Source organism: Sinocyclocheilus rhinocerous, unplaced genomic scaffold (genome assembly GCF_001515625.1).
Source record: "Sinocyclocheilus rhinocerous isolate Xijiao unplaced genomic scaffold, SAMN03320098_v1.1 scaffold40, whole genome shotgun sequence".
NCBI classification, from domain to species: Eukaryota; Metazoa; Chordata; class Actinopteri; order Cypriniformes; family Cyprinidae; genus Sinocyclocheilus; species Sinocyclocheilus rhinocerous.
In genome coordinates this window covers 1,023,451-1,050,153 of record NW_015624837.1, presented here as the reverse complement: position 1 = coordinate 1,050,153, position 26,703 = coordinate 1,023,451, and the positions used below count along the sequence as shown (strand labels likewise).

General features: G+C 36.1%; 1 protein-coding gene across 2 annotated transcripts; it reads right to left on the bottom strand.

Annotated features, from left to right (window-relative positions):
- Positions 1-8,260: 8,260 nt before the first annotated feature.
- blk (BLK proto-oncogene, Src family tyrosine kinase) lies at positions 8,261-18,595 on the bottom strand. 2 transcript variants are annotated; one of them, XR_001640661.1, is made up of 17 exons: positions 18,565-18,595; positions 17,982-18,165; positions 17,582-17,623; positions 17,267-17,364; positions 17,088-17,175; positions 16,833-16,869; positions 16,493-16,586; positions 15,992-16,090; positions 15,643-15,746; positions 14,125-14,274; positions 13,562-13,714; positions 12,231-12,410; positions 12,062-12,138; positions 10,875-11,025; positions 10,385-10,516; positions 9,600-10,282; positions 8,261-8,281 (listed from the first exon to the last, which is right to left on the bottom strand). XR_001640661.1 is itself a non-coding variant. In XM_016560241.1 (16 exons), the coding sequence occupies exons 5-16, from the start codon at positions 17,172-17,174 to the stop codon at positions 10,080-10,082; spliced, it is 1,467 nt and encodes a 488-aa protein (XP_016415727.1). In that variant the 5' UTR covers position 17,175; positions 17,267-17,364; positions 17,582-17,623; positions 17,982-18,165; positions 18,565-18,595; the 3' UTR covers positions 9,404-10,079. The 2 variants fall into 2 exon arrangements, 1 of the variants encoding a protein (XP_016415727.1); XM_016560241.1 differs by lacking the exon at positions 8,261-8,281 and having other exon boundaries at positions 9,404-10,282.
- Positions 18,596-26,703: the final 8,108 nt, after the last annotated feature.

The window sequence follows — 26,703 nt, the reverse complement described above, 5'->3', positions numbered from 1 at the left end:
GACATAATTAAACTTTAGAGAGTGTCACAGGGTTGCTCTGCAATGATTTTCAGCCTTCTATCTTACCGGGAAGGTTTTTAAAGGTCAGTAGGCCTACAGCACAGCAGCTGCATCTCTAAATATGCATTTCAGGTACTTTGCCTCTTTAAGATGTCAGTGATGTGTAGGAATGTTGTAGAATCATAAAACTGTATGAAAAATCATTTGGAGTTTGTCTATGATTTACTGAATAGGCTCCAATCTATAAATAATAGTAGAATGTTGATAACTAAAGCCCACTGTTGCATTTTTCTATATTTCTATTTTCCAATTACTAACCATGATATGATACAATTTTTATTATATATCAAATATTTACTAGGAAAATTATTCAATTTAGTCCTAAATTGTAACGCAATATTTATTTAGTTGATCCACCCCTTACGAATATTACTCATGGTTTTATTATAGTAAAAGTGTAGTAACCATTGTTTTTCGGCGTATTGATTACCATTTGTATAACCACAGTTTTACTACAAATACCATTATTAAACTATGGTTAGTGTAGCAAATCCATGGTTACTTTTTGGTTACCATGGTTTAACTATAGTAACAATGTTTTTTTTATTTTTTATTATTTGTAGTAAAACCGTGGTTAATTTTCGTAAGGGACCATTTAGTTTATCCACCAAATATATATTTGTCATCATGAACAGCTCTGTCCAGTATTTCTCCATCTTCTCCTAACTTAAACAGCTTGTTTGCAGATCTTTGGTATTATGCAGCAGCTAGAGTTCTTTCTAGAACCAGGAAGTATGACCATATTAGCCCAGTTCTGCCAACACTGCACTGGCTCCCTATTAAACATTGTATACATTTTAAAATCTTGCTAATTACTTATAAAGCCTTGAATGGTTTAGCTTCTCAGTACTTGAGTGAGCTCTTATCGCGTTATAGTCCTTCACATCCACTGTGATATAAAAACTCTGACCATTTGATAATACCTAGAATATCAAAATCAACTGCAGGCGGCAGATCCTTTTCCTATTTAGCACCCAAACTCTGAATGTTAGGCTGCATTAATTAGGTCAACCGGAACCGGGAACACTTCCCATAACCCCGATGTACTCACTACATCGTAAGAAGAATGGCATCTATGCTAATATTAGTCTGTTTCATTCTTATTTTCCGAGGTCACCATAGCCACTCAGATCCAGTCCATATCCAGACCAGATGGTGGATCAGCACCTAGAGACGACCTCTACAGCCCTGAATGTCAGCGGAGAGCATGTCAACTAGAGACAGATCCACTACGAAGACCTCGTCAACTAGACGGCCATCAGCACAAGACCGCGAGAATCAGACGAGTCCTCCGCACAATCTGACTTGTGTTGCAGCCTGAAATTAAACCACACCATGCTGGCTTCATCTGGCCAGAGGAGAACTGGCCCCCCGACTGAGCCTGGTTTCTCCCAAGGTTTTTTTTTTTTTTTCTCCATTTCTGTCACTGATGGAGTTTTGGTTCCTTGCCACTGTCGCCTTTGGCTTGCTTACTTGGGGACACTTCATTTTTGGCAGTATTGTTGACTTGATTGCACAAACACTATTTGAAGAGAACTGAACTGAGCTGGATGATGACATCACTAAATCAACAATGATGAACAACTGACTTAACTGAAAAATTAACTGTTTACTACATTATCAACACACTATTTTCCTTTTTAACACTGTAAAGCTGCTTTGAAAGCTGTATTGTATAAAGCACTATATAAAGGTGACTTGACTATTATAATGTTGCCAACAAAATGTAAAAAAAAAAAAAAAAGTTTCAACCACAAAACATGCTTTTCAAATTTAGACGAGCATAGCAAATTATTGCTTTTGCAATTTCATCACAAGGTGGCGATATTCAGTAGGCTACAGTTGCAACTGAACATCAAGCTAGAATTTTAATGCACACCCACACATAATGGCTTAAATCTTATTTTGCAAGATTGCTTTGAGATAATTGTAAGTGTATATTAGAATGTTAAGATGCTGCACTTTTAAAGGCAGACAGCAGGTCCTTCAATTGAATGAAGTTCTTTATTGTCCTTTAGACACCTGTGGAGCAGAAAAGGTCTGTAATCATGACATCAGTTAGCAATTTGTCTCTTTTCAAAGGAATAGCAGGGGATACATTTCAATCTGTATGTGGTTCTTTTTATTTTTTTCACACTCACATTCCACAGGCTCTAAGAAATATGCATTACCTCTACAAGAAAAGTGTACAGAATGATTTAGATGATTGAGGTAAGTGATTCACGTAGTAATAGAGGTAAGAATAATCAGAGACAGAGAAACTGCTAAATGAATCCACTAGTTTTCTTTTTGTCTGATTTTTGCAATTGTGAAGACAGTAACACTTGAAACAGACCATTTCCTCTGGCATTACTTTAAAAGACAGAAAGTAATTAGTGAATGCAGAATAGGAAGGTATTTTGCATTTAAAATGGACTCACCTAAAATGTTGGCTTGGATATAGATATGTTCCTCCAAAATAAATGTACAAACCTTCGCTTTCCAAATTGCATATTACTTACACAAATGAAGATATGAATAAGGACCAAAGACTGTTACATTGTAAGATGAGACCAAATAATAAGAGTGGGACAGTGGCCATATGTTGTTTTTGTTTTATTCAGAAATCATACGTGGTTTGTGGAACAACAGAAATGAATAAACAATTAGCTTGTTCAATATTCTATTCTGCAATACAACAAATTATTCATTTTCTTTGTACTGCAGAGGGAATAACAAAGGCAGTGACTGGCTCATTATTTGAAATTATACTAGCAATGTAAAGTGCATTACAGTCTGAATAGCTTTAGAGCTCTAGGATGTACATAGAGCTAAAGATGAATGTACACTGAACAAAATTATAAACGCAACACTTTTGTTTTTGCCCTCATTTTTCATGAGCTGAACTCAAAGATCTAAGACTTTTTCTATGTACACAAAAGGCCTATTTCTCTCAAATATTGTTCACAAATCTGTCTAAATCTGTGTTAGTGAGCACTTCTCCTTTGCTGAGATAATCCATCCACCTCACAGGTGTGGCATATCAAGATGCTGATTAGACAGCATGATTATTGCACTGGTGTGCCTTAGGCTGGCCACAATAAAAAGGTTAGGGTTAGGGTTAACAATACTTTTGTTCAGTGTATGTACATTCAAATAGCTGAAATGTTATTTCCAACTGGTTTCAGTCAAAATGAAACAGTCTGCAAAATCAATAGAATAGTGAATGAAGTAGCTGCGGAAGTAAATTCCCTCTTTGAAAGAAAAGCTTAACAACAGTCTTATATATTTGTTTGGTAAAAAAAAATAATAATAAGTAAAAGGACAAGCACGCACAGCTATTGATTTTTGCTGCAACAGGCTCTCTAGTGCTTTCTAATTGTTTGAGAGGGAGAGAGAAAGGACAGTATTCTAGGTCACAGAAACATTAATATTTATGCCAAGGATGTTTCTCCTATAGATTGAAATTAATCATCCACATCCACTGTCCTGACGCTGCAATAGTTTACGCTCCAGGGATCTGTACTGTTGCTCTGTATATTTCAAAGTCTCATTTTAATTGAATTGAATTACAAATTGGAAACTTTTATAAAACATTTTTACATTTTCTTTATTTGACAGAAAGTGATAAACTACAAAGAAAAATGAGAGGGGGAATGAGACACAATGCAGGTCAGATTTGAACCTGCATCATGCATGTCTAAATATTGTATTTTATATGTTTTAAAGTCAACATATAAAGCTATTATCAAACCCATTTTACTTCTGTTCTAACATATTTCTGAATGAAAAAGACTTTTCATTGAGCTGCAACTTAAATATGTATCAGTTCTAATCATTGTTCTAGTAGGGTTTCCCCCATTATTGTGAATGTGGAACAGTTTTCTAAAAATGCTAACAACATGGTAAAACATTTTAGCATGTACTAAAGTATGCTAACAACATGTTAAAACATGCTAGAAAAATGGTAGCAACATGCTAAAACAAGAAAATTCCAGCAACTCCCAGCAACCAGCAGAGGACTATTGAGTGTTCTCACACTACGTCATTAAATTCAATCCCAATACTCAAGAATGCAAGTACAGAGGACGCATGAAAGTGCCTGGATGTTTTCTTGATATCAAGGATGCATCAAATGCAGACTTCAGAGAATCAAACCTTTAGAAATCCGAGAAGACACTGTGGAAGCCGCATGCTCGTAAATATGTGACAGTTTTTGAAAGTAAACATTTGTTGTTTTGTTTTGCGTAATTTGCATAAAGTGATAAAGAACCTTGGCATATTAAAATTGTGAAATAACATTCAGAAAGCAAAGGTAACATTAAATATACATAAAATGTAAATAAAAATATATATATAAGTAATTTATATAATAATATGAATTAATGTTTTATTTGTTTGTGATGTTATGTTGTATTTATTGTGCACTAGCCGCTAATTATACTGTGCCAGGACAGTCAGTTAAACAAGAAGATTTCAGCACATCTCAATTCTCACAAAGATACATTCTGTGTCCTCACATCCTTCCGATTTGTTCTTTCATGGTAGCCTGGCAATACCGGTCTCCACGAGAATGCAAGTCCGTTCTTTGTGTTCTTGGAATTTACATGATAAAACATGCTAGCAACGTGATAAAAATGCTAGAATCATGCTAGTAACATGCTAAAATGTTTTAATAAATTGTTAACATGTTGTTAAAATGCCAGTAACTTGTGCTAAATATGCTAACAAAAACCCAAGAAAATGCCAGCAACCACTGAGTGTATTTTTTTAATCTAATGATTTTTGTGGTTTCTTATCAGTCTGATGAGGTCTAATAGGGTGTGAAGAAGATTTCAGCACATCTCAATTCTCACAAAGATACATTCTGTGTCCTCACATCCTTCCGATTTGTTCTTTCATGGTAGCCTGGCAATACCGGTCTCCACGAGAATGCAAGTCCGTTCTTTGTGTTCTTGGAATTTACATGATAAAACATGCTAGCAACGTGATAAAAATGCTAGAATCATGCTAGTAACATGCTAAAATGTTTTAATAAATTGTTAACATGTTGTTAAAATACCAGTAACTTGTGCTAAATATGCTAACAAAAACCCAAGAAAATGCCAGCAACTCCCAGCAACCACTGAGTGTATTTTTTTAATCTAATGATTTTTGTGGTTTCTTATCAGTCTGATGAGGTCTAATAGGGTGTGTAGTAGTCTAATATTATCTGAGTTTTTATTGGTCTGTCTGACTTCTCCGGACTTCTCTGAGTAAAACCTTTAAACTTCAAGCTTTTAAGAGATATTTTAAACTTTCAGACAAGGCTTTGTCAAGCCGACATCAAAGTTTGTCATCAAATTATATCTCTCAAGTTAAGGAACTAACATGCTACTTTTAAAATGGGTTCTTTTGCGAGGCACTGTATTAGTCTTTAAACAAAGGGAGGGTTTGGTCAGTTAAGTCAGGTTTCTAAGAAGAGGATACCCACCTGGATCCATCTTTAGACTGGGACAATGAATCAGATTTTATTCTTCTTTATTTCCTTACTGTTTTGTATTCATATCACTATCTTTCCACTGATGGTGAGTATAGGCCCTGAAGTGATCTTTATCAGAACAGGCAAAGGGTTGTGGAGCAAAATGTTGACTCACACAGGCAGACCACCAGCCTTGAGCTGCTCACAATTGATTCAAAGAAAAAGAATTGTAAAAATGAAAACTGATTTACCCTCTGCAGTTCAAAACTGACATTTTGAATAACGAGTTCTTGTTGTTTTAAAGACAACCAGGGCTTTCAAGCTTCAAAAAATATTCAAAAGCTGAATGGTCCATGATAGGATATAAGTCTTCTAAAGAACGATACATTTCTGTGATAAACAGACGTTGAAATCTTGATGTCCGAGCCCTTACCGCCACATTCATGAAGGAAGTAACAATGTTTTAATCTTTTCAATGAAACGGTTTATCTATTTTACAAAACCATTCTGAATGATTTGTGCACGAATCGGACTGACTCAGTTCTCAAGTTTAACTCAATGATCCAGTCGTGAAGATTGTCACTGAAAAACAGGTCACAAACAAAATTTTTAACATGAAATGATTGTACGGCTTCAGAAGATTTTTATTGTGTCAGTCGCAATTCGTAATTAAAAGCAGTGCCTTCATATGAAAGCATTCTTCTACAGAAGAAAGAAGATCTGGGAGAAAGGGAAGACTCGCACGAGCTGGGCGGTTATGTCCTGACAAAGGGCGTTCATCGAGGTGACCCCGAGGGACTCGTGCTTCCAGGGCAGATCTAATCTTCCCATGGCGTCAGACATAACGTCCAACAACTCGTCATATGCAGGGCAGGCGGGCTGTGAGTGCTCAGAGACATGGTCGATCTCAGCAGCCTCTTCCTGCTCACCTTGGCTTGAGGTGAGGAGCACACTCGCTGCCAGATCGGATGACGTGAGAGACAGCACATCATCATCCAGCAGTTTGCTCTCGCCAAGACAAATGATAAATATTTATACCTTTCTCAAACTCGTCGGCAAGCTCCACCTGTGAACCCCACGATTGCAGTCTCCTACTCACCTCAGCTGCAGCGGGTCCTGAACCACGAGGTGTAGATGGCTGTCCCCGATTCCCTCAAGAAAAGGGACAGGCAAGAGCGAAGGTTTCTCATAGAAAAGTGCTCACAATGCACGCAAACAGCCCCTTCAAGGACTGAGCGTACATGCTTCTCACCCAGGCACATAAAGCACATAATATGTGTGACATCAGGTGTCAAGAAAACGCTGACACAGATTAACACACTTTCTAAATTTTGAGGTGCTAGTGCTTGCTATAGTTTGCCTGTTTAGACACACACTGAAACAAACGGTCTCCTGAAGACAAGAAAGAGGATGACTTATTTTACAGGTGTCCTTTTATACTCTTTGCCGCACTAGTTGTGATGTCATAAGCTGCCGCCTGCCAATGTCAACTTCATTGTCGATTTTAGACTCATGCTTCAGACACCAGTCATGCCGAAGCATTCCCCATAGCGCCCTCTAGGGGACGCAGCGTAGAGTTCCCATTCGAAAGGGAATCACTCCTGTGCTTGACTACCCCCTGGTGAAAATGTCTGAGAGAGACAGAAAGAGGAAATGAGTATGTGCACAAACTGAATACATCACTTCAAGCTACACGTTTTCTGACTGGGGTTATGATAGCACAGTTCTTCAGGATGTCAGTCTCAAAGGCCTATATAGCCTTCAAACTTATTTTTTAAAACTTGTCAAAGCTTATCTTGATTAAATTTCCTTTTATATTTTAGTTGTAAATTATTTTCATACTACATTATCAAAACATTAAAAGTATGGGGTGAATGGTCTGGCACACTCTAAAGCTGTGTTGCAAATGTAATAATTTGTAACTGCTCTTTGCTAAAAGTGTTAAAAATGGCTGATGACACTGATCAAATAGATTTTACAGCTTTGGAATTTAAAAAAGCAAACCGTTGGCCTTACATGCACATTTGCAGGGACTTAATGATTCAATATCAGACAGTTTGATTCTGCCAAGAGAAGATGTTGAGTAATTGGAAGCATAAAGAGATTTTTCACCCTAAAGGAACATGGCCAACCTGGTTGTTTAAATCAGGTTTTTTGTTTTTTTGTTTTTCAAAGAAAACCTTCTTCTGTAATCTTTATAATGGGTTGAAGTTTTTGCAGATACGCAATTTGTGACGATGCATTAGAATAATGGATCTTCCATACGTAAATCACATGGTTTAGAGAGCTGGCCAACACAGAGAGCTTGCTGACTCCAAGTCTAACCCTCCTATTTGTCTTATTAAAAAATAAAAAAATAAAAAAATCAGTCATATGCATTTCACAGATTTAATGATGCATTCTTCTAGTATTGGAGTGAAAAGCTAGATAATGACCTCATTAAAGAGTATGACAGTAAATGCACTCTGGGTAATGATTAATTTCCACTGCCACAGTCAACAAAGCCACTACTATCACTGATGAGCCAGTTTATTTATCAGCCTGTTAAATATCATCACTCCATCAAAGCAATATTACTTAACATATGAAGAGATATCAAGTAAGCTTGTGTAAGTATGTCCTGCATCATTAACACAGCTTGAAAGCACCGATGAATCTAAACTAGGTTTCAGCATGCACTTCCCAGAAATATTTTGCCTAACTGGATATGGGATGATATTAGACTCTAAATGATTAATAGATGCACGCACAATTATCCATGTTGCGTTCTCACTCAGTTATCTACAAACATACAAAGCCCCGGGGGTGAGTTTTAGACAGGGAGTGGAGCTGTATGAATCTTGGGAATTTCTCATATTCATCTGAGCCACCAGAACCAGAGCTTTACGCTGACAAATCAGCATATTAGAATGATTTCTGAAGGATGATGAGACTGTGAAGGCTGGACCCAGCTAAGAGGAAACTTTCTCAGAACTTTGGCGATGTTCTGGCAAGGTTCTCTCAAAGTTATGAACAAATGTTCAAGTGACATTAACAGAATATTTGTTCAAAGTTTTATGTTTTTTTTATGGAATTGTTTTGCTGAAACGTTTTGGATGTTTAAGTTTAGCTTCTTGTTACAGAACATTTAGAGAAAAGTAATGTAAAAAACAAAGTAATGTTCTCATAATGATACAAATTATAAAATTGGAATGTTCCCTTAACGTTTTAAGGTCCCCTTGCTTTTTAAACATTTAAATCCTAATTTTAACTCAATGGGAATGTTAGCGGAATATTCTTAGCACTTCTTAGAAACATCCCTTTTAATTTTGTAAAATCCAAATAAGCTTTACAGATATATATTGGAAATGGTTTAAACTATATTTTTCGTACTTGTTTAATGAACTGTAAACAGTTATTGTACATGCACTTGTTTACATGCTCACCTGCGTAAACATGCATCGAACTGCTGCAGGGAGGCATGAGGACTTCAAACCAATAAAGTGCAATGTCTTTGCAATGTAAGATGCCAAAGTAATGGCTTTGCCATAATCTGGATAAATTACATTTTAAAATATATTGAAAAGCTTAATGTTATTACTGTTTTTACAGCATATTTGATCTAATAAATGCAGCCTTGGTGAGTTTTTCCAAAAGCATTAAAAAGTCTTACCAACCACAGACTTTTAAATAGTAGTGTATGTGATCAGATTATCACTAACTTCTTCACTGTGTAATCTAACTCTTTAATCTATTCCTGATGAACGGAACATCCACAGTCTGTTATCTCAGGAGGAAGTCTAACTAATGACTATGTTCCTTTTATGGTTTCCTGCATGAAACTTCACTGATCATGTAGTCAGTTCATTTAAAACACATTCAAATCAGTTCAGAGTTCAAATGAATCATAGGTACTGTGCAGAAATAATGTTTAATATCTGTGCATGGTTTTATTGAAATTTCTGACTAAGATATAAAGAGGATCTTGTTTACTGGCTGTTAAAATCCAAAGTGTCATAGATCTAAATTTTCCAAAAGCTTTATCAGAGAAGTGTGTAATTTCTGTGTGAATAAAATCGTCAAATTTAATTGCATAAATAATGACTGGTAAAACACTCACCCTGTCTTCCAATTGGTTGGATAAACAGATGGCTCCACCCCAATCTCATACAATTGGTTAGGGCAATGATGTTGTGCTGGGCTGGTCAAATGCTCAAACTAACCCAGCAATGTTCTGACAGCACCACCGAGCCACAGTGTTTCAGAGCAATCACACAAATGGAATGCACACAGCTGTCTGCATATTAAGCTGCGATAGAAGAAATTATCTTATTGAAAAAAGTACACACTTCACCTTTAAATAATTATGAAATACCCTAAGAAGCCCACAAGACAAAACAAATTATAGAAATTCACTAAACCTTAACAAAAGCGACATACAGTAAGTGTAAAAAATATTTACTGATATACAAAGATGCATTGTTGTTGCTTTTGTATATTCCCCATAATCCATATTTTGGTCCGGAGTTTAGTCCATCCTTTCATTCCATATGTTTTTATACATCCTCTTTTCAGTTCATTTATTGGTTCTGCATTGAGGTTATGGGTGCATCTCGTACTGGCCCTCAGTAGCAATGAAAAAGTCATTGAGTATGTCCTGTAGGTGATCAAAGGTGGGTCTGTCCTCTGGCCTTTCCTTCCAGCACTTCAGCATGATGTCAAAGAGCTCTTCTGGACATCCATCTGGACACGGCATCCTATAGTAACTGTCAAGGTTGTGGATCACCTCTGGATTCGTCATGCCTGAAATTGTGAGGAAAGTACAGCCAGGTTGTTAAAGATCTACCCATCTATCCTACACTGTTCTGAATGGAAAGCAAAACCCAAGAGAGAAAATCCCATTACCTGGATACGGCACTCTGCCGTATGTGACAATCTCTGTCAAAAGAACTCCAAAGGACCACACGTCTGACTTGATGGTGAAAGTACCAAAGTTGATGGCCTCAGGGGCCGTCCATTTAATAGGGAACTTTGCACCTGAACACGTAATTACAGATGACAAATGGGGTTTTCATAAAAGTGGTAATGAACAGAGATGCATGCATGGAAAACTAATTTGTAATTTGAGATCAAAAAATGATTAAAATAAAAATACTATAATAAAGCCTCAGGGAAAGAAAATTCTGCCTTAATGTGGTTTAAAAAAAAAAGAGACAACATGGAAATTTCATCACGAAAAGAAACTGTTTTTGAATATCAGTAACTCGTACTCAACTTTAAAGGTCAAATATGTCAGTTCATCTCATTAGAAATCAAATGTCAGCACTGACTAATGCCAATTCATCTGTGTTAGTGGAAAAAACACTGCATTGTGGGAATAAATTAGTGTACTCGCCTTCTTGTGCAGTGTATTCAGATTCTATGATCCTGGCAAGGCCAAAGTCTGCTATTTTACAGTGCAGGGTCTCAGAGACTAGAATATTAGCGGCACGCAGGTCTCTGTGAATGTAGTTTTTCCTTTCTATGAAAGCCATTCCTTCTGAAATCTGTTACATAGAGAGTAATAAGGGAAGAGTGTGAAGTGAAGAGATCTGTCAGTGTATGAGTAGCATTATTTACTGTTACAATAATCAAAAAACACGAAAAAAATGCCAATTATGCATTTCATTTTTATGAGAAATTTATATACTGAATATAATATAGTGGAATATTCTGTCATTTTTATAATGCAGTTTCTCAAATATGTTTTTCAAAAAATTGTACTGTAAATTTTTGTTGTCACTGATATTATTTAAAATCACTCCAAAAATATGTGATGCATTACTTTATGTATTTGTTTGTTTTATGCTATATCAGCATCAAAGGATATTATTTAATGGCAAGAACAGGGTAGAAACTTAACAGGTGCTTTTTTTAACAGTTTCTACCCTGTTCTTGCAATGAAATATCCTTATAAGCTGATATGGCATAAAACAACTAAATAAATATACAAAATGATTTATGATTTTTATGATGAACTCAAAATTAACCTTAACGTGGTTTAGCCTTTCAGTACATACATAAACCATTTGCATGATTTATATCATTGCATTTACAGTATATTTGCAATGCAGACCATAAAGTTAGCAGCAACATAGTGGGCTCTAACAGGAAGCTGCTTTCACACAGAGAGCAAGATCACAGTCATGCATGTTAGGGGCTTCAGGTTAATGGAAAAATGTACGTAACATCCTGCCGAAAGATATTGATCTAAATTTGCGGTGGTTGTTAGAAATGTTGAGATCTAAAAATCTTCAAAAAAATGTTCAGACCATGAGCTTACAAGACCAAAGACCATTTCCTCTACGTGTTCCTGACAGTCTCTGGTGCAAAACAATTCTAAAAATAGTTACAGAAGTTGAAACTGGTGTATACAAAGGATGTATGAATTAACTCCAATGAATGTGCAGGTTTTCATGCAATGCATTTAAATGTATCCTGTTCCATAAAGATTGAAATCTGCATTGCCAGAGAAATATCAATTCATTTCTACTAAGCTAAGACAATCAAGTGAAATCATGACAAAAATGAAATTATTCTTACTTGTGCCGCCATATCAATCAGCTTGGGAAGTTTTAATTTATGGCCATCATCCGTCTTCAGAAAGTCTAACAAGCTTCCTTGAATAGGAAAGGAACAATTGTATAGTTTGAACAGTTATGTCATAATTTGAAATGGTTTAGTACTCTAATAATGTTGTGGTAATACTAACCATTAGCCATGTATTCTGTGACGATATAGATGGGTTCTTTAGTGACTACAGCATGCAATTTCACCAGTCTCTCATGCTGGAGCTGTTTCATCAGATTAGCCTCCTGTAGGAATGCCTCGGGCTCCATGGTGCCTTCCTTCAAAGTCTTGATGGCGACTGTCTGGTTGTTTTTGTAGTACCCTACAAACATGAGCCGCAGACACATGAAGGTTTATTAAATATACTTTTGAAGAAAATCTCATTGACCTACGGCAGCTCAATGAACACAAATTTCAGGACAGATACTTTTAGCCTCATGGTTAGATTCTTGAGAAAGGGCCTAGAACTAATCATTCATTATCAGGTATGCCATAAAAAGTATTTTTTAATCGGTCCTTTTGTCTAAATTCAAGTAAAAATATGTCGGTTCTTGTTTTAAACATATACCTTACTAAATAAAGTTATATAAAACAAATAAAATAATTTTCAAATGGATAAAAATAAAACTATAATATTGTATAAAAAACAAATAATATAAAAAAATTATATAAAGAATACATGTAATGGAGATCTGCAAGAGCACATACTGTGCAATAGGGGAATATGGGTCAGAGGCTTTTGCATCTTCTGATTAATATTGACCCTGGTGGCCAAAGTCAAAACCCCTTTGACGTACAATTAATTTATCATTAATGTGGCTAAAACATATCACAAAAAACCACATGACACACTGACACGTGCCCTTGAACAAACAACTTCAAGGCCAGTATAATGAGAATTTTACGCTGAAGTGAGATGAATACAAGGACATGTTAATTTTCATTTGAATTAAATCTCTGATTAAATTTAGTATCTGATTAAATTGTTTTAATTCAATTTAAAAAAAATATTTCATGTATGTTACATCAAGGCAACACTGCAACAATGAAAAGAAATTATATTGAAAGACTTTCGATTTTTGAGATCAGAATATTAAACACTAATAAAACTGACTCCTACTGTAGGTTACATCTTGATTCACTTTTAAATCGAAATAATGAATATGACTCTACATATTTAAAAATTAAAAACACGCTCTAATAAACTTGAATCATATTGTTTATAGACTATAAAACTATAAAATAGTTTATTAAAGAGTGTTCTTGAAGTATATAAAAAATATGCCAGAAAAAGATTTTAAAATGACCAACTGGGTTTAGTGTGACCAAAAAGGGAATTTGTATTGTTACATTCAGAGTCATCCCCTCATCATTTTATATTCACTGCATATGAATTATGTGCTTGCAAAGAAAGAATAAAGATTTGTTACCCAAGGGCAACATTGCGCAGCTAAACTTTCTTCCGCTTCTTACCCATCCATACTTCTCCAAACTGGCCTGCACCAAGTTTTTTCACCATCTTCAGAGTCTCTCTGGGAATCTCCCACTCATCTTGAGCCCAGGGTCTCTGAGGAGCAGTAGTTTTACAGGGACTTCCTAGCCTCTGGCACAAACCATCTGCTGTCCCTATACGTACAATAAAGTAGTTTGGGAAAAGAGCAAGAATGTTCAGAGGGAAGTAAGAAACTCAGGAGAAATATCTAATTAAACAAGACTAGCATCTACCAAGCTGACTGAAATGAAACCATGCTTAATGGTTTTGATTCTGTCTGGAAAAAAAAGCACAAGATGTGCCCAAACCAAAATGTAGAAAAAGGTTTTTGTTACTTCTTACTTTAAACAGTTCTATTAAAAGACACAACAAACCAAAATGGGGCAAGGGTGCAGAATACGAACTGAGACTGAAGCTGACCTATTTATCTGGTGGTTAAATCAACAGTTTGTCAAGTTTTCACAGCTACAACCACAGAAAGTATACAGTGGAAGAAACAGAAAGGGTCCTTGGTACAGCAACAGTCTTTGCTCCAAGTACTTACTGGAGTAATACTTTACTAGTTCTTGAAGAGAAGGAAAGGTTGTGGAGGGAGAGATGTAGTAACCACCATTATCAAGGGCTCGGATCTTATAATGCTTGACTACATCATATTGCTCTGGGGTGGAGTCTCTTATAGACAGAGAGAAAGCACCTGCAGAGGATCAGAAACAGCAGTTAAATAACATGGCTGATCAGTGTGTTGTTATTTTTAGGAAGAACAGAATCACAACCAGCCAAAGTTTTTGAAATAGCGCACATTTAATTTCACTGCATTAAGTGTAGCGAGAACTAAGACCTGTCGCCTTAGGCTCTGTAAAAAGATGAAAATAATCAGGGAAACATTCCATGCCTTTAAGAGAAATCTCTGAATCTTTGAATAATTTCGCATGTTCAGGAATTCTCACATCAAGTTTGCTTGTCTTTGGAGAGTTTAAGAAAGTAAAATGGCTGACATTGCTTACAGCACCTTAAAAACTGTAATAACTTCTTTTTATTTTAATGTATTTACTGATTTAACAGTGCTTGCAAAACACATGTATTTTTCAGTACAAATATCTAACCCTTCATCAAGATACAATAACTTCAGAAGCAAAATGACACAATATAACAAGTATCATTTTCTGAAAAATTTATCAAAATTAAGTGACTTTGCTCTTAAAACAAGAAAAAAGTCTGCTAATGTGGTAATAAAAATAAACTTATTTTCCCTTTAAATTAAGTTTATATTTCTTAATTTATTTATATATATATATATACACACACACACACACACACACACACACACACACTTATTTAAGAACTTTTAATGCAAATTAGGCACTCAGAAAACTAAAAAAATCTCAGTTACTAAGAAAATAAGTATCTATCTAAAGCAATCTAAAAAACTGTAATCTGCATAAAAACAAGAAAATTCCACTGAAGACTTGTTTCTGCATTTCCCATTGCTCTACAAGTAGACAAATAAAATAAGAAGTCTATTAATATCTCCACTCAAAGCAAAGCACAGATCTCAGTGCATAGGTTGACATTTATTTGCTCTTTCAGCTCTCTGCATGATGTGAACTTGAAAAAGAGCAGCAGATGAGTCTCTGTAACCTTTGAAAAATTCAAATATGCACACTTTATCAGCGAAAGATTTGATCAAAATTAAATAAAAGTAACAAAATTTGGAGGCTGTGGAGCCAGTGCTCCTTTAAATATTAATTTAGTTTGAGTGGTCTGAGGTAAAACAAGAACCTTGACATCTGAAAATACCGTGATAGTATATTATACTGACTACTTGAAGTAATTTCTTTAGTATTTCTTTCATTTTATGGTAGAAACTGAACGAATGCTGTATAGAATTCTTGCTGCGCTACATTATGGCTAGAAAAGATAGTGATGCACAGTACTGTAGCAATGGAACTGTTTGAAATATTGTGCACTTTTGTGCTTATGGGCCCTAAGAAGTGAACTGCTGATGTAATTGCGTTCAGTGATCACGTGAAAACAAAGGGAATTAAATTTATTGGCATCTGACCTTTGGTTGTTTCACTTTCTCTCACAAGAAATGAGCCAGGTTTGTTTCCTGGTGCCAGCAGAAGACGCTCTGTGTCTCTGCGACTCATGTTCTTGAAAAACCATCTGGAACACAAAGCAGAGCCTTTATAATATCATTCTTCTTCACAGATTAATTTTGCAGATTAGAACAGTTAGTTCCGAGTGACATTCCAAGAATGTTGATGTTATTGCGTATAACAGCAGTGGAACATTTGGTGCCTACGGCCGAAATACAGCAGTGCTGTTGTTCAGAACAACGCACAACACTTTTTCCCGTGCGCTATTGCTGAAACATATCCATATTTCGGTAATATTTGTTGCTATTGTACCTCTCCACCTCCAGTGTGTGTACTCTTGCCACATGCGTAGACGGAATATAGCCCTCATAACCAGTGATCAAGGACTTCGCCAACCACCATTCACCAGTCCTGAGAAAAACATGGGACAAGTTAGTTATTGTAATCATTTGGCTGTTTAATCTTTTTTATTGCATTATTTGTGTGTGCTTTTTAAAAATATATTATTTTAGCTGACGTTTACATTTTGCAAATTTAAACCATACTCAATATAAAGACGATCCACCTGGAATAACATGAGCAAAACTGTCTGATATTTTTACTGGACGGTCATTTTGGTTACTAGCCCAAAACTTTGCCTACTATGCCATTCACACTTTATTAAGCTAACAACGTTCTTACCAACTAAGTCTTTTGATTAATTGTAAACCTTTACAAGTGGAGATCTTCTCTTAGTATAACATGCTGGAAGCATTTGCTGTATTTTAATTTTATACTCATATTACCAAAAAAGTATTGGTATTGTTTACTCACTCTTTAATAATCTTGAGTCTGTCGCCTTTTTTGAACTGAAGATCACTGTCACTAGCAGGCTGGAAGTCATATTGAGCAATAACAATGTCTTCATCTGAAAAGAAAGTGAAATATGTTCAAATGTGCAATTCAGATAAACACATGTTCCATCTGTAACATTTTCTTCTGTTGCATAACATGTGAACAATCACATGACAGTTTCTGGCCTTTTATTTTCTTATTTTTGTAAGAACACAAGATCTGCACCCAGCAGTATTAATAATATAATGTATCAAAATGATTTTAGAAAGAAAAACGCTTCCCTGAACTCCACGACATGCCAAAAACTAAAATGTGTTACCTTGATTGTTGTTTTGCTTCCTGTGATCTCTTGACAACTGTAAATAAAATAATTAATTTACTTATTCATTAATGTTTTTTAATGATAACATGTAACAGAAATGTATAAATTTGATATACATATTTAACAAATACAACACAGTTAAACTGAAAATGGTCTTGTTTGTCACTACTGTGAAGCTCAGTAAAAGTGAAACAAATTAAAAACAATTTTCTCAGTAAAATTCAGTTAGTCATAAAAAAGGGCAATACTTACATGAGATTTGTTAGAGTTTGATGAATTATAATAGTCATGCCCTTTAGAGTCTTTGCAATGTTTCTGGTCACTACAAGCACAACCCATCCTTAAAAATGAAATTGAATCATCTTCTTAATCAGTGTTCATTTATACTTATATTTTATAAAATCAAATCTATTTGTTCCTTGTAATCACACCTATATTCAGCGTTGTCAGTCTCCCCAGTTCTCTACTCGGAGTTCAGTAATAGTCCAGAAGAAAACCAGAAAGGTCCAGAAAGGCATCATACTGGGTGCTGAATAAAATAAGAAAACATTTTCAAGCTCACCCACATGAGCCAAACATAATAATGATTTCACCACAGTTTGGTGGTTTGCACTTTAGTCTTTAAAAAACCTAATCAGTAATGTATCCATTAGTATAAACAGACAGTCACTGACAAATGCAGTCTTATCACACAAATAAAAATAAAAATCAAATAATGAAATATTTAATCAACAGTGACTGCTTACCCTTATGTTATGAAAACAGATTCCATTGGATGAAAATATTAACTAGTGCAAAAGATAAAAGAAGATCAGAATTTTAGGTGTATATATTTAGATGTATTTTTAACAGCTTGGCATGTTAAACTAAATGAAAGAAAATTATAAACAGTTTTCAACTATGATGATGATTTGTGGTCTTTTTTTTAAAATAATTATTTCCATGTAGACTTAGTCACTGAATATAAGCATAATCATAAATTAAGTATCTAATTAAACATACTAATTGAATGTCAAAATATGAAAACAGTTTTAAAGATAGTTCAAAAAAAGTTACCAAAATGTATCACTATATGTTAGAGCAATGTCTACTGTTCGGTAAAGGCAAAATATAAATTCAAAGTAAAATATATGTGTTTGTACTTACATTGCGTGTGTCCTCAGCATACTTAAATATATTTAATAATCCAAATTCAGGTTCTTGATTTCTGAACTAAATCAAGAGTATTTTTTCTCTCACACATATATATGAAGACAGGCAGCCCATCTACCGCAGACACACACTCAATCTGCAACTAAGGCCTGGCATATGCCCTGAGGGACCACATTAGCTGAAAGAGATAAACAGAGATCAGTAGTTGTGTTTATTTAGCTTACCCCTCCCTCTCTTTCCTCTGCCAGTGCGTAATTCACAAACTGTGCAAATGCCTTAGAGTAAAACATCCTCATTCTTAGTTACCGTTTCACTGCTATGAATGCTATTTTTACTCTATGCTGTCTGGCAACAACGTAGCCTGAGAATTTCTTAGAAATACAGAAATAACAATTCCAAATATTTAAATGGGCTTCAAGAACAAAACTTTCTTCGAACATCATTTAAATGAAGTTGGGAAGTTGTGTTGTTTTGCAGGCATCTCTCAAAGAAATATACAGTGGGTATAGAAAAGAATCACATTTTGATGCTTTGCAACCTGAAATGAAGAAAGTGAGGTGAAAGATATAACACCAACATGTCAGAAGAAAAAATACAGAATCACTGAGTTGGAAAAACCCCTTCCTAAAAATGACCTGTAAGGTCAATCAGGTTTAGCTTATCACCTTCTCAATGGCACACAAACCATTTGACTTTCAGCTGTGATCAGCTGTGATCATTTTGATTAGCTCAGCATGAAAAGAGCTTTCCTGGAGCATGTCAGTCCTTGGTAGTGCAACTGAAACAAACAATCAACTATGGGTGGCAAGGCACTCTCAAAAGATCTCCGGGATAAAGTTGTGGAGAGACACAAGCTGATTCGCTACATATATTAATTTTTTTCTGACATGTTGGTGTTATATCTTTCACTTGGATGTTATAAGTTGCACTGAATACAGCTGGATAAAACAAAGATTGTGCTCAAAAGCTACATGAGATTTAGCTTGCAGCAGCTTTTTTCACAGGATGTTGTTGACTAGCCCAGACAGAGATGTTTCCCCTTATAGGCACTGTGGTTTTCTTCAGTTAAACTTCGGTTAATCTGATCTCTACCGTTTGCACGTTCATTTACTCTGCAGTTGTAATTTAATTCAAAGTTAAGATTGTATGTGTTATACTACAGACCATGAGTGTTTTTGTAGTCCCAGTCCTGTTAGGCCTTAAAGACCCAATAAAATCAAAATACGTGTTGTGCGGATTTTAGCACATCTATATGATAACATGTTCCTGAATGTTGAAAAAAATTACTTTTAGCAGATTCTTACTCATTCTGTACCACACAGATTTTTGACCAATCAAATTCTTTCTAGAATGAGAATGTCCCTTCCCTTAATACCAAATACCAAACTGACTTAAATGATTCATGATTTATATTTAGGAGGTGGCATAATTAAGATGACTTTTGGAACAACTTACTAAGTTTTGGAGTACAGTAAATGTCATGGTGGAAATTAGATAACTGTATGAAAAATAACGATGTGTGTAAAATGAATGAAAAATAACAATGAAGCAGTATGTAGCCAGCCTTGATACTGACTTGGGAGTTAGACATCTGGAACAGGCTAAAGTAGCTCAGGTCTTTTTGCTTCAGCAGTACCACAATCTCCCCTCTGGGATCTCATGTACATTAACACAGTTACTATAAAAGTGATTCTGAAATGTAATAAAATACTTTATATTGTGTACAATATAACTTTACATTTGTGTGTTTTCTTCTCATCTGGTATATTATGTCTGTATAGATTATTAGCAATAATATTTACCATAAAAGAAAACAGCAAGGTTTTAATTAAGAAATCATATTTTGTATAAAGTAGCCATATATTTGGGATCTTTTGAGAAAAAAAAGAACTTCTTCGTTTCCCCTAATCTTACTGTCTATATTATGAAAGAATTGTTGAATAATGAACGAAACAAAAACATATGTAGGCTACATGAATACAGAATACAATAGCATTTAAATGAAAATGTCTGTCATAAAATTACATTACCTGTTCAATTTACACCTAAGTATTCCACTGCTTTGTGTGGGGGAAAACGCATTAAATCTGGCCAGACTGTTTGTTTCCACTCTTGTCTGTGTCGTCAACACTGACGATTTAAACGTGTAAAAGTAAACGAGATTTGAGAACTAAATGTAGTCTCCAGCGACCCCTTAAAATACCTCCACCTCACACTTCGAAAACTTGCTTAGAACTTTTTATTGAAGTTTTTTTTTTTTACCCTATGGTGAATGGGAACATATACTGTACTTCCGGAGCCAAGCCTGTTGATAAAGTGGGCAAGTCAATGTTTTAACATTCAAAGTGTAAAATATGTCATATTGCGTAATATACATGTTGTGTATTAATAGATTGATAATTTCATCAATTCATTTCTGCAACTGTAATCCTTCTGTAAATGCATTTCACGGTAGCCTATATGCAGCTCCTGCCTCTGTGGTGTAAAAACAGCATTCGCTGTCCTGTGTCTGACTGATTGTGTTGTGTCTGAGACTGATTGTGAATCGCTAAACTTCACAGCACCTCCACCGAAAATCAGATTCATGAATATGTTTACTGACACGTGCAAAACTGTGCCAAATATAAAACGTCCACTAGAGAGCAGCAAAGCTTCTTCTTTTTTTTTTTTTTACTTAAGCACATATGACACATACAGTAGGGCCTATGAATGTCCGCGTGCAGTTAACCGCTATTACACTTTTTGAATGAGTGCTCCAAGGAGACTCCAGTGAATGTAAAAATATTTTTAATTAACCCAATTTTAATTTTGCTATTTTAAAAATATATTTTACATGTTTAAATTATTTTCATTTAGACATGTTAGCTGAATACAAGCATTATCTTAACAATAAATTGCTATTCGAATCTACTTGAGAATCAAAATGCAAACTAAATGTGCTTTTATAAATAAATAAATAAGCAGAAAGTTGAGGGTTTATAGCATGCATTGCTTTCTTTTTCTTTAATCATCCTAAGATCTTTTTAATTTTACTTTACATTTTATCTTAATTATGATTGTTGCGGTGGTTTATATTCTGCTAGTAACCTGATTTTTAAAGAATTTGTAGTTTATGTCAAAGATATGTTTCATACAATGTCACTTGGTGTGAAATTCTCTGTTATATGACAATGCGTACATGAGACTGAAGATGACATCATTCCACTTGATCATTTGAAGAATTCTGAGAAACAAAGGAAATTAACTACAGTTAACTTTAAATCACTTCGAAGTCGTTTCCTGTCAGTTCCTGTCAGAATCACTTTTTGATTGTGCATAAATGGAGAGTAACAACGTCACTGTCAGACCATGTTTTTTGCGGACCACCTGTGTGTGTGATGTGGAGTAAAAGGGGCCCCTCTGACATGCAGTGCAGGTGTGTGATGGGAGGTTGTTTGTTGAGGTTGTCCTGCGTAACACATTCATCTTTTTCCCACTCTGGTTTTCCCAGAGATTGCGGATACTGCGTCCCCAGAACCCAGGTCCCCAGATGCTGCATCCTGTCCAGCGGTATAACCTGAATAACAGTGGAAACAAAGGAGCAGAGAGAGAGAGAGAGAGAGAGAGAGATTGTGGCTACAGTGAACCTCCGTGCCCTGCCCATATTCGTGACAATATGCTAACCTTGCAAAATTTCTCACTTATTGTGTTTGGTGTGTGTGAACATACATATATGCCAAACAGGGACTAGTTGTCACACTTAACACTGAATATCTCTTAGGGTTATTTATTATTTATAAAAAAATTATTTTTTGCCATCTGTGGTTCTGTGAAGACACTGGATCCATGCATCCCTGGATCCTTTCCACTGCACAAAGAGGTTCTTTATAGTGAAGAAAGGTTTTGTACTAGAAAAGTCAAGGCACATTCTGAGACTATAGTTGTCACACAAAAGCGTTTTCACAGGCATCCAATCTCAAATTCAATTAGACAAATGTGTGTTTTCTCTAACAGTGATAATCAGTGGTAATGCTTGTGAAAACGGTCTTGTGTGACACAGCTATATATATATATATATACATTTGCAATGTTCCTGTGGCTCAGTGGTTGAGCATTGCGTTAGCAATGTTAGCAAAAACACCCTTTTGGAACCGTTATTTTCAAAAGTGTAGGTTTGTTTTTGTCAGTTTCCATACAAGCACATGTACAAGTCTTGGCTAAAAAAAACCAACAACAACAAAAAAAAAAACTAGTGCATGTGTAACTCTGACTGTGCATCTAGACTCTGAACTCTAGTGCATAGAACAACAGGTACTGTAGGCCTATAGTAAAGAATATGAGAGATGAAAGAGTCTGCTCTCTCATAATGTGTGCGTGCACCCAGTCCTAACTGTGCCAATCAAGCAACACCTGAGGTCGAAAAAGAGAGAGAAGCCCCTATTCACAGCCTTGTAGGGTGCTTCCTCAATGGAAGGGGGGAAAGCAGCCTACTGTGAGAACATTTTCTCTTTTCCTCTCACCGTGTGGGAAAACTGCTCTGCCCCTCTCACACATCAAGCCGGACAGCCGGACTCACTCATTTATTCGTCCTTTATTAAATGAGACCATGGACACATCGGCTACAATAACAGCAAACTGAACAATGCTCTCAAGGGCCTGTTGTTTAGCCCTGGCTTCCAGGACTGCTTTATACATGGTACTTCCTCTGTGGAATCATTTTTTGTCAGGAGTTGGTAGTCTGAAAAGACATGTCCTTGGCACTGGAGCCATATCCTACAGTAAAAAGACATGCCAGGATTGATACAATGATCAATGATTGGCTCATTCTCATGCTATTTGTGTCCTGTTTGTGTTCCCAAGAATTACTGCTGATATACCTGTAATTAACAGTAAAGATACTTCAAGATGTATGCTGTACTGAGTATAATTTTCAAATACAGTCTGTAGCAACATTAGGATAATAATTAAACAATCAGCATAGTAAAATCACTATAATAAACTGGTTTTGATTTTAAATTATTTTTGTGAATAATTGGTCTGAATGCTCTGCATGCTTGGGGTTCAGTAAAATACTGTAAAAGACAAGTGTGCTCTGTTGTAACTGACATCCACCTGTGTAGTGTGTGAGGCAGGAAGTCCTGGCACACAGCTTCAAATGACTCTTCTCCTGAGCGACAGGCTGGCACACTTGTTTTTCCTGGAACATCTGGAAGCATGAGAGGAGTGGAGTCGCACTAAGTGGGTCTTTGCAGCTGGCTGCAGGCATAACACTCAAAGGTAAACAAGGAAAAACCCCTCGCATTATCCTCCGGAATAGATGTCTGTATATCCCAGTGTTGAGGGTGGAAATAGCCCCCTGTCAGGGAGCAGGTGCTTCGCTATTTGTGTCCTGTTTGTGTTCCCAAGAATTACTGCTGATATACCTGTAATTAACAGTAAAGATACTTCAAGATGTATGCTGTACTGAGTATAATTTTCAAATACAGTCTGTAGCAACATTAGGATAATAATTAAACAATCAGCATAGTAAAATCACTATAATAAACTGGTTTTGATTTTAAATTATTTTTGTGAATAATTGGTCTGAATGCTCTGCATGCTTGGGGTTCAGTAAAATACTGTAAAAGACAAGTGTGCTCTGTTGTAACTGACATCCACCTGTGTAGTGTGTGAGGCAGGAAGTCCTGGCACACAGCTTCAAATGACTCTTCTCCTGAGCGACAGGCTGGCACACTTGTTTTTCCTGGAACATCTGGAAGCATGAGAGGAGTGGAGTCGCACTAAGCGGGTCTTTGCAGCTGGCTGCAGGCATAACACTCAAAGGTAAACAAGGAAAACCCCCTCGCATTATCCTCCGGAATAGATGTCTGTATATCCCAGTGTTGAGGGTGGAAATAGCCCCCTGTCAGGGAGCAGGTGCTTCCTCCAGCAAGTCTTCTTATTTATTCACATTTACAGATATGTTTGGGCAACCATGGACATGCTCAAGACCCAAAAACCTCTTAATGACAGCAACAGCCAAAATGTGTTTAATGATCTGATGTGTCACACAGGCAGCAGGCCACTGAATGTGTTCTGAATCTTAAAAAACGGGATTCATAATTTCAAAGTAACTCCAACTGTTCTTTATTTGTCATCACTGTCTTCAATTTGATTATGATGCATTAAATCGTTATTATTATCATATTCCTCATATATAGGCTAAACTACTAGAGCATTTAAGACTATACTGATTGAAGTTTATTAAAATTGTATTTAGTTCACAAATGTTGTTCTTTGTGTTGTTTTCATATGGTTTTGAAAAATGTTTTCAACAAAATGTTAAATTTTTCTTACACCTTGAATTTCCAACCTGAACCCTCCTTGTCTTGTCAAAGGTCAAATTATCCAATATTTTAAGAGTATTATTAACCTTCAAATATGGTCATGAGAGTCTGCAGGGGTCTTTTTAATGATATAATTTCCTGTTTTGTTTTTCCTCCGGCGTCTTGGTTGCACTACATAATTCGACTGATTTGACGGACAAAATTATTATTCGATTAATTTGATATTTTTTTCTATGAAATAACATCCTTTTAATTACGCTTTTTTTATTCTTCATTATGATATCAGGACTATGGAAGCATGTTTCCACCAATAAATAAATAAATACATGAATAAATAAAGGTGATTGCATTTAAAAGGAATAAAGCAGTTTCTGTTTAAACATTTGAGTATAAAGCTTTCAAATGATTACAGTACTATTACAAATAAAGTTAAAGCAATAACTTCACTTCTGTATGCCATCCATACTGGCATGCAAACATAATCATGCACTGTATGTTCTTCCTCTGGTCCGTCTTTACATGATGCTAAAATGTAAACGGTCTCATCGTGTCTCTCTCTCTCTCTCTCTCTCTCTCTCTCTCTCTCTCTGTAAGGAGATGGAAGGCCCTCTAGGATATGGTGAGAACTTGTGAGATTAGACAGCTGTGTTTTGTCAGCTGCTTGAGCCCCGCCTTCGAGTGTGGCACTCGGTCGATGGGAGTGACACCAATTATTTATGTCACGTTCCCTCCGGAAGCAGAGGATGGAAACTCAACAAGAGAGGACCATCCATCAGACTTGTCCAATGGGGCTGTATATACCTATGACTCCAGCAAGCAAAGGCAGGGAATGAAGTCTCTTAGGACAGTTTCAAATAACCAGCCACACACTTACCTGTCAGAAAGAGACAGTAATTAAAAGTTCCTGAATATACATACCATTTAGTCTACAAATATCTATATTAGACTAATGGACTGGACAGGTGATGCTGTTTTGGGGGGCGTTAACTTGAGTAATTGGACTTGTCGTGGGATCCTTGGGCTCTGACCCGGTTCAGCAAACCGGCCGGCCTGTTAAAAACAGCAAAGTTGGGGAGCAAAAACAAAATGCAGGTTGTTTCAGATGTCTCACTGGCTGGGAATTGACTCTTAACTAGGTGGTTGATGGATGAGGTGGGTCAGGTTATTAATAGTTTGCTGATTTTCACCTTCAATATTTTCAGGAGGTATTTTTTATTGTGTCATGAATGTCATGGTATGATCTATTGAAGGTTCAGAGACAAAGTCAGCTCCCTTGAAACAATTTCCCACTTATTCAAAACTTCTGAAAGGCACAGTGACCAGAGCAACAGGGCTTTTGTAATGGGAGTGGACGGTTGATTTATCAAAGAGTAATAGATTGGCAGGTGTCTGTCATAGAATATGCATTTTACTGGAAGAAAAGTTAAAAATAGTTATACAAATAGAGAGATTATAGTAACGAGAGAGTGATGAAGGTCTATTTCACCATCAGCTCAGGTCAAAGTATTTACAGGGAGTCACAGGATTGGCTAATCGGGAGCACCGGGATGATTCCCGGTGGGCCGGTCTGTTTTTTTGGCCGCGAGGGCCGCGGTGTTGTCATGCCACTAGGGTTGAAATATGGATGCTGTCCACTGATCTATAATAGATATTATATAGGCTATAGATCAGTGATGCTGTCCCTAGACTGCCTGCACTCATAGCAGCCCCACTCTTTTTATTTATAATTTTCTCGCAGCCCATATTATTATTTTCACCAGACCATATCAATAACAAATTCTCAATTGATAATTAATCATTCTTTTTGCGCAAATGGTTGTTTTATTTGTGTAGTAGCCGTTTGGGGAAGGCTTTAAGACCAAGCGGAATCCTCTGCCGGCTCCCGCTTCACAGCGAGCGGGTCTCGCGCTGACGGCAGTTCCCTTCACCGTCCGCGTTTTGATTCAGTTTGGGCGAATGCAAACAACTTATTGATCATGAGCCCAACATTCAGTCTACCTGAGGGAAGACGTCTTTCATTATAATGCAGTTAAATAGAGAGAGAGAAAAAAATACATCAATTTTTTTTTTTTACTTCTAGCGTTTTCTTGGACCTCATTATTGAAGTACAAATACAAGCACCAGAAGCAGCCCACACTCTCTAAGTTTTCTTTAATTGACAAATTTGCATTTTCATTTAAAGGCAGGCTATATGGTTGCAATGATTTTTTTAGTTCAAAACTTTAAATGCCATTGTTTAAAATGCTTTATTGACTGACGTTTCATCAGTTGTTAGCTTTCAAATGTCATGCCATTTGTAATTTCACAGTATTTTCACCTCCTAAATTACTACACTTGTGAAGTCACAATTCTATATTGGTACAATTTACTCAGGCCGATGACATTTTTTGTATGACATTAAAATTATTTTT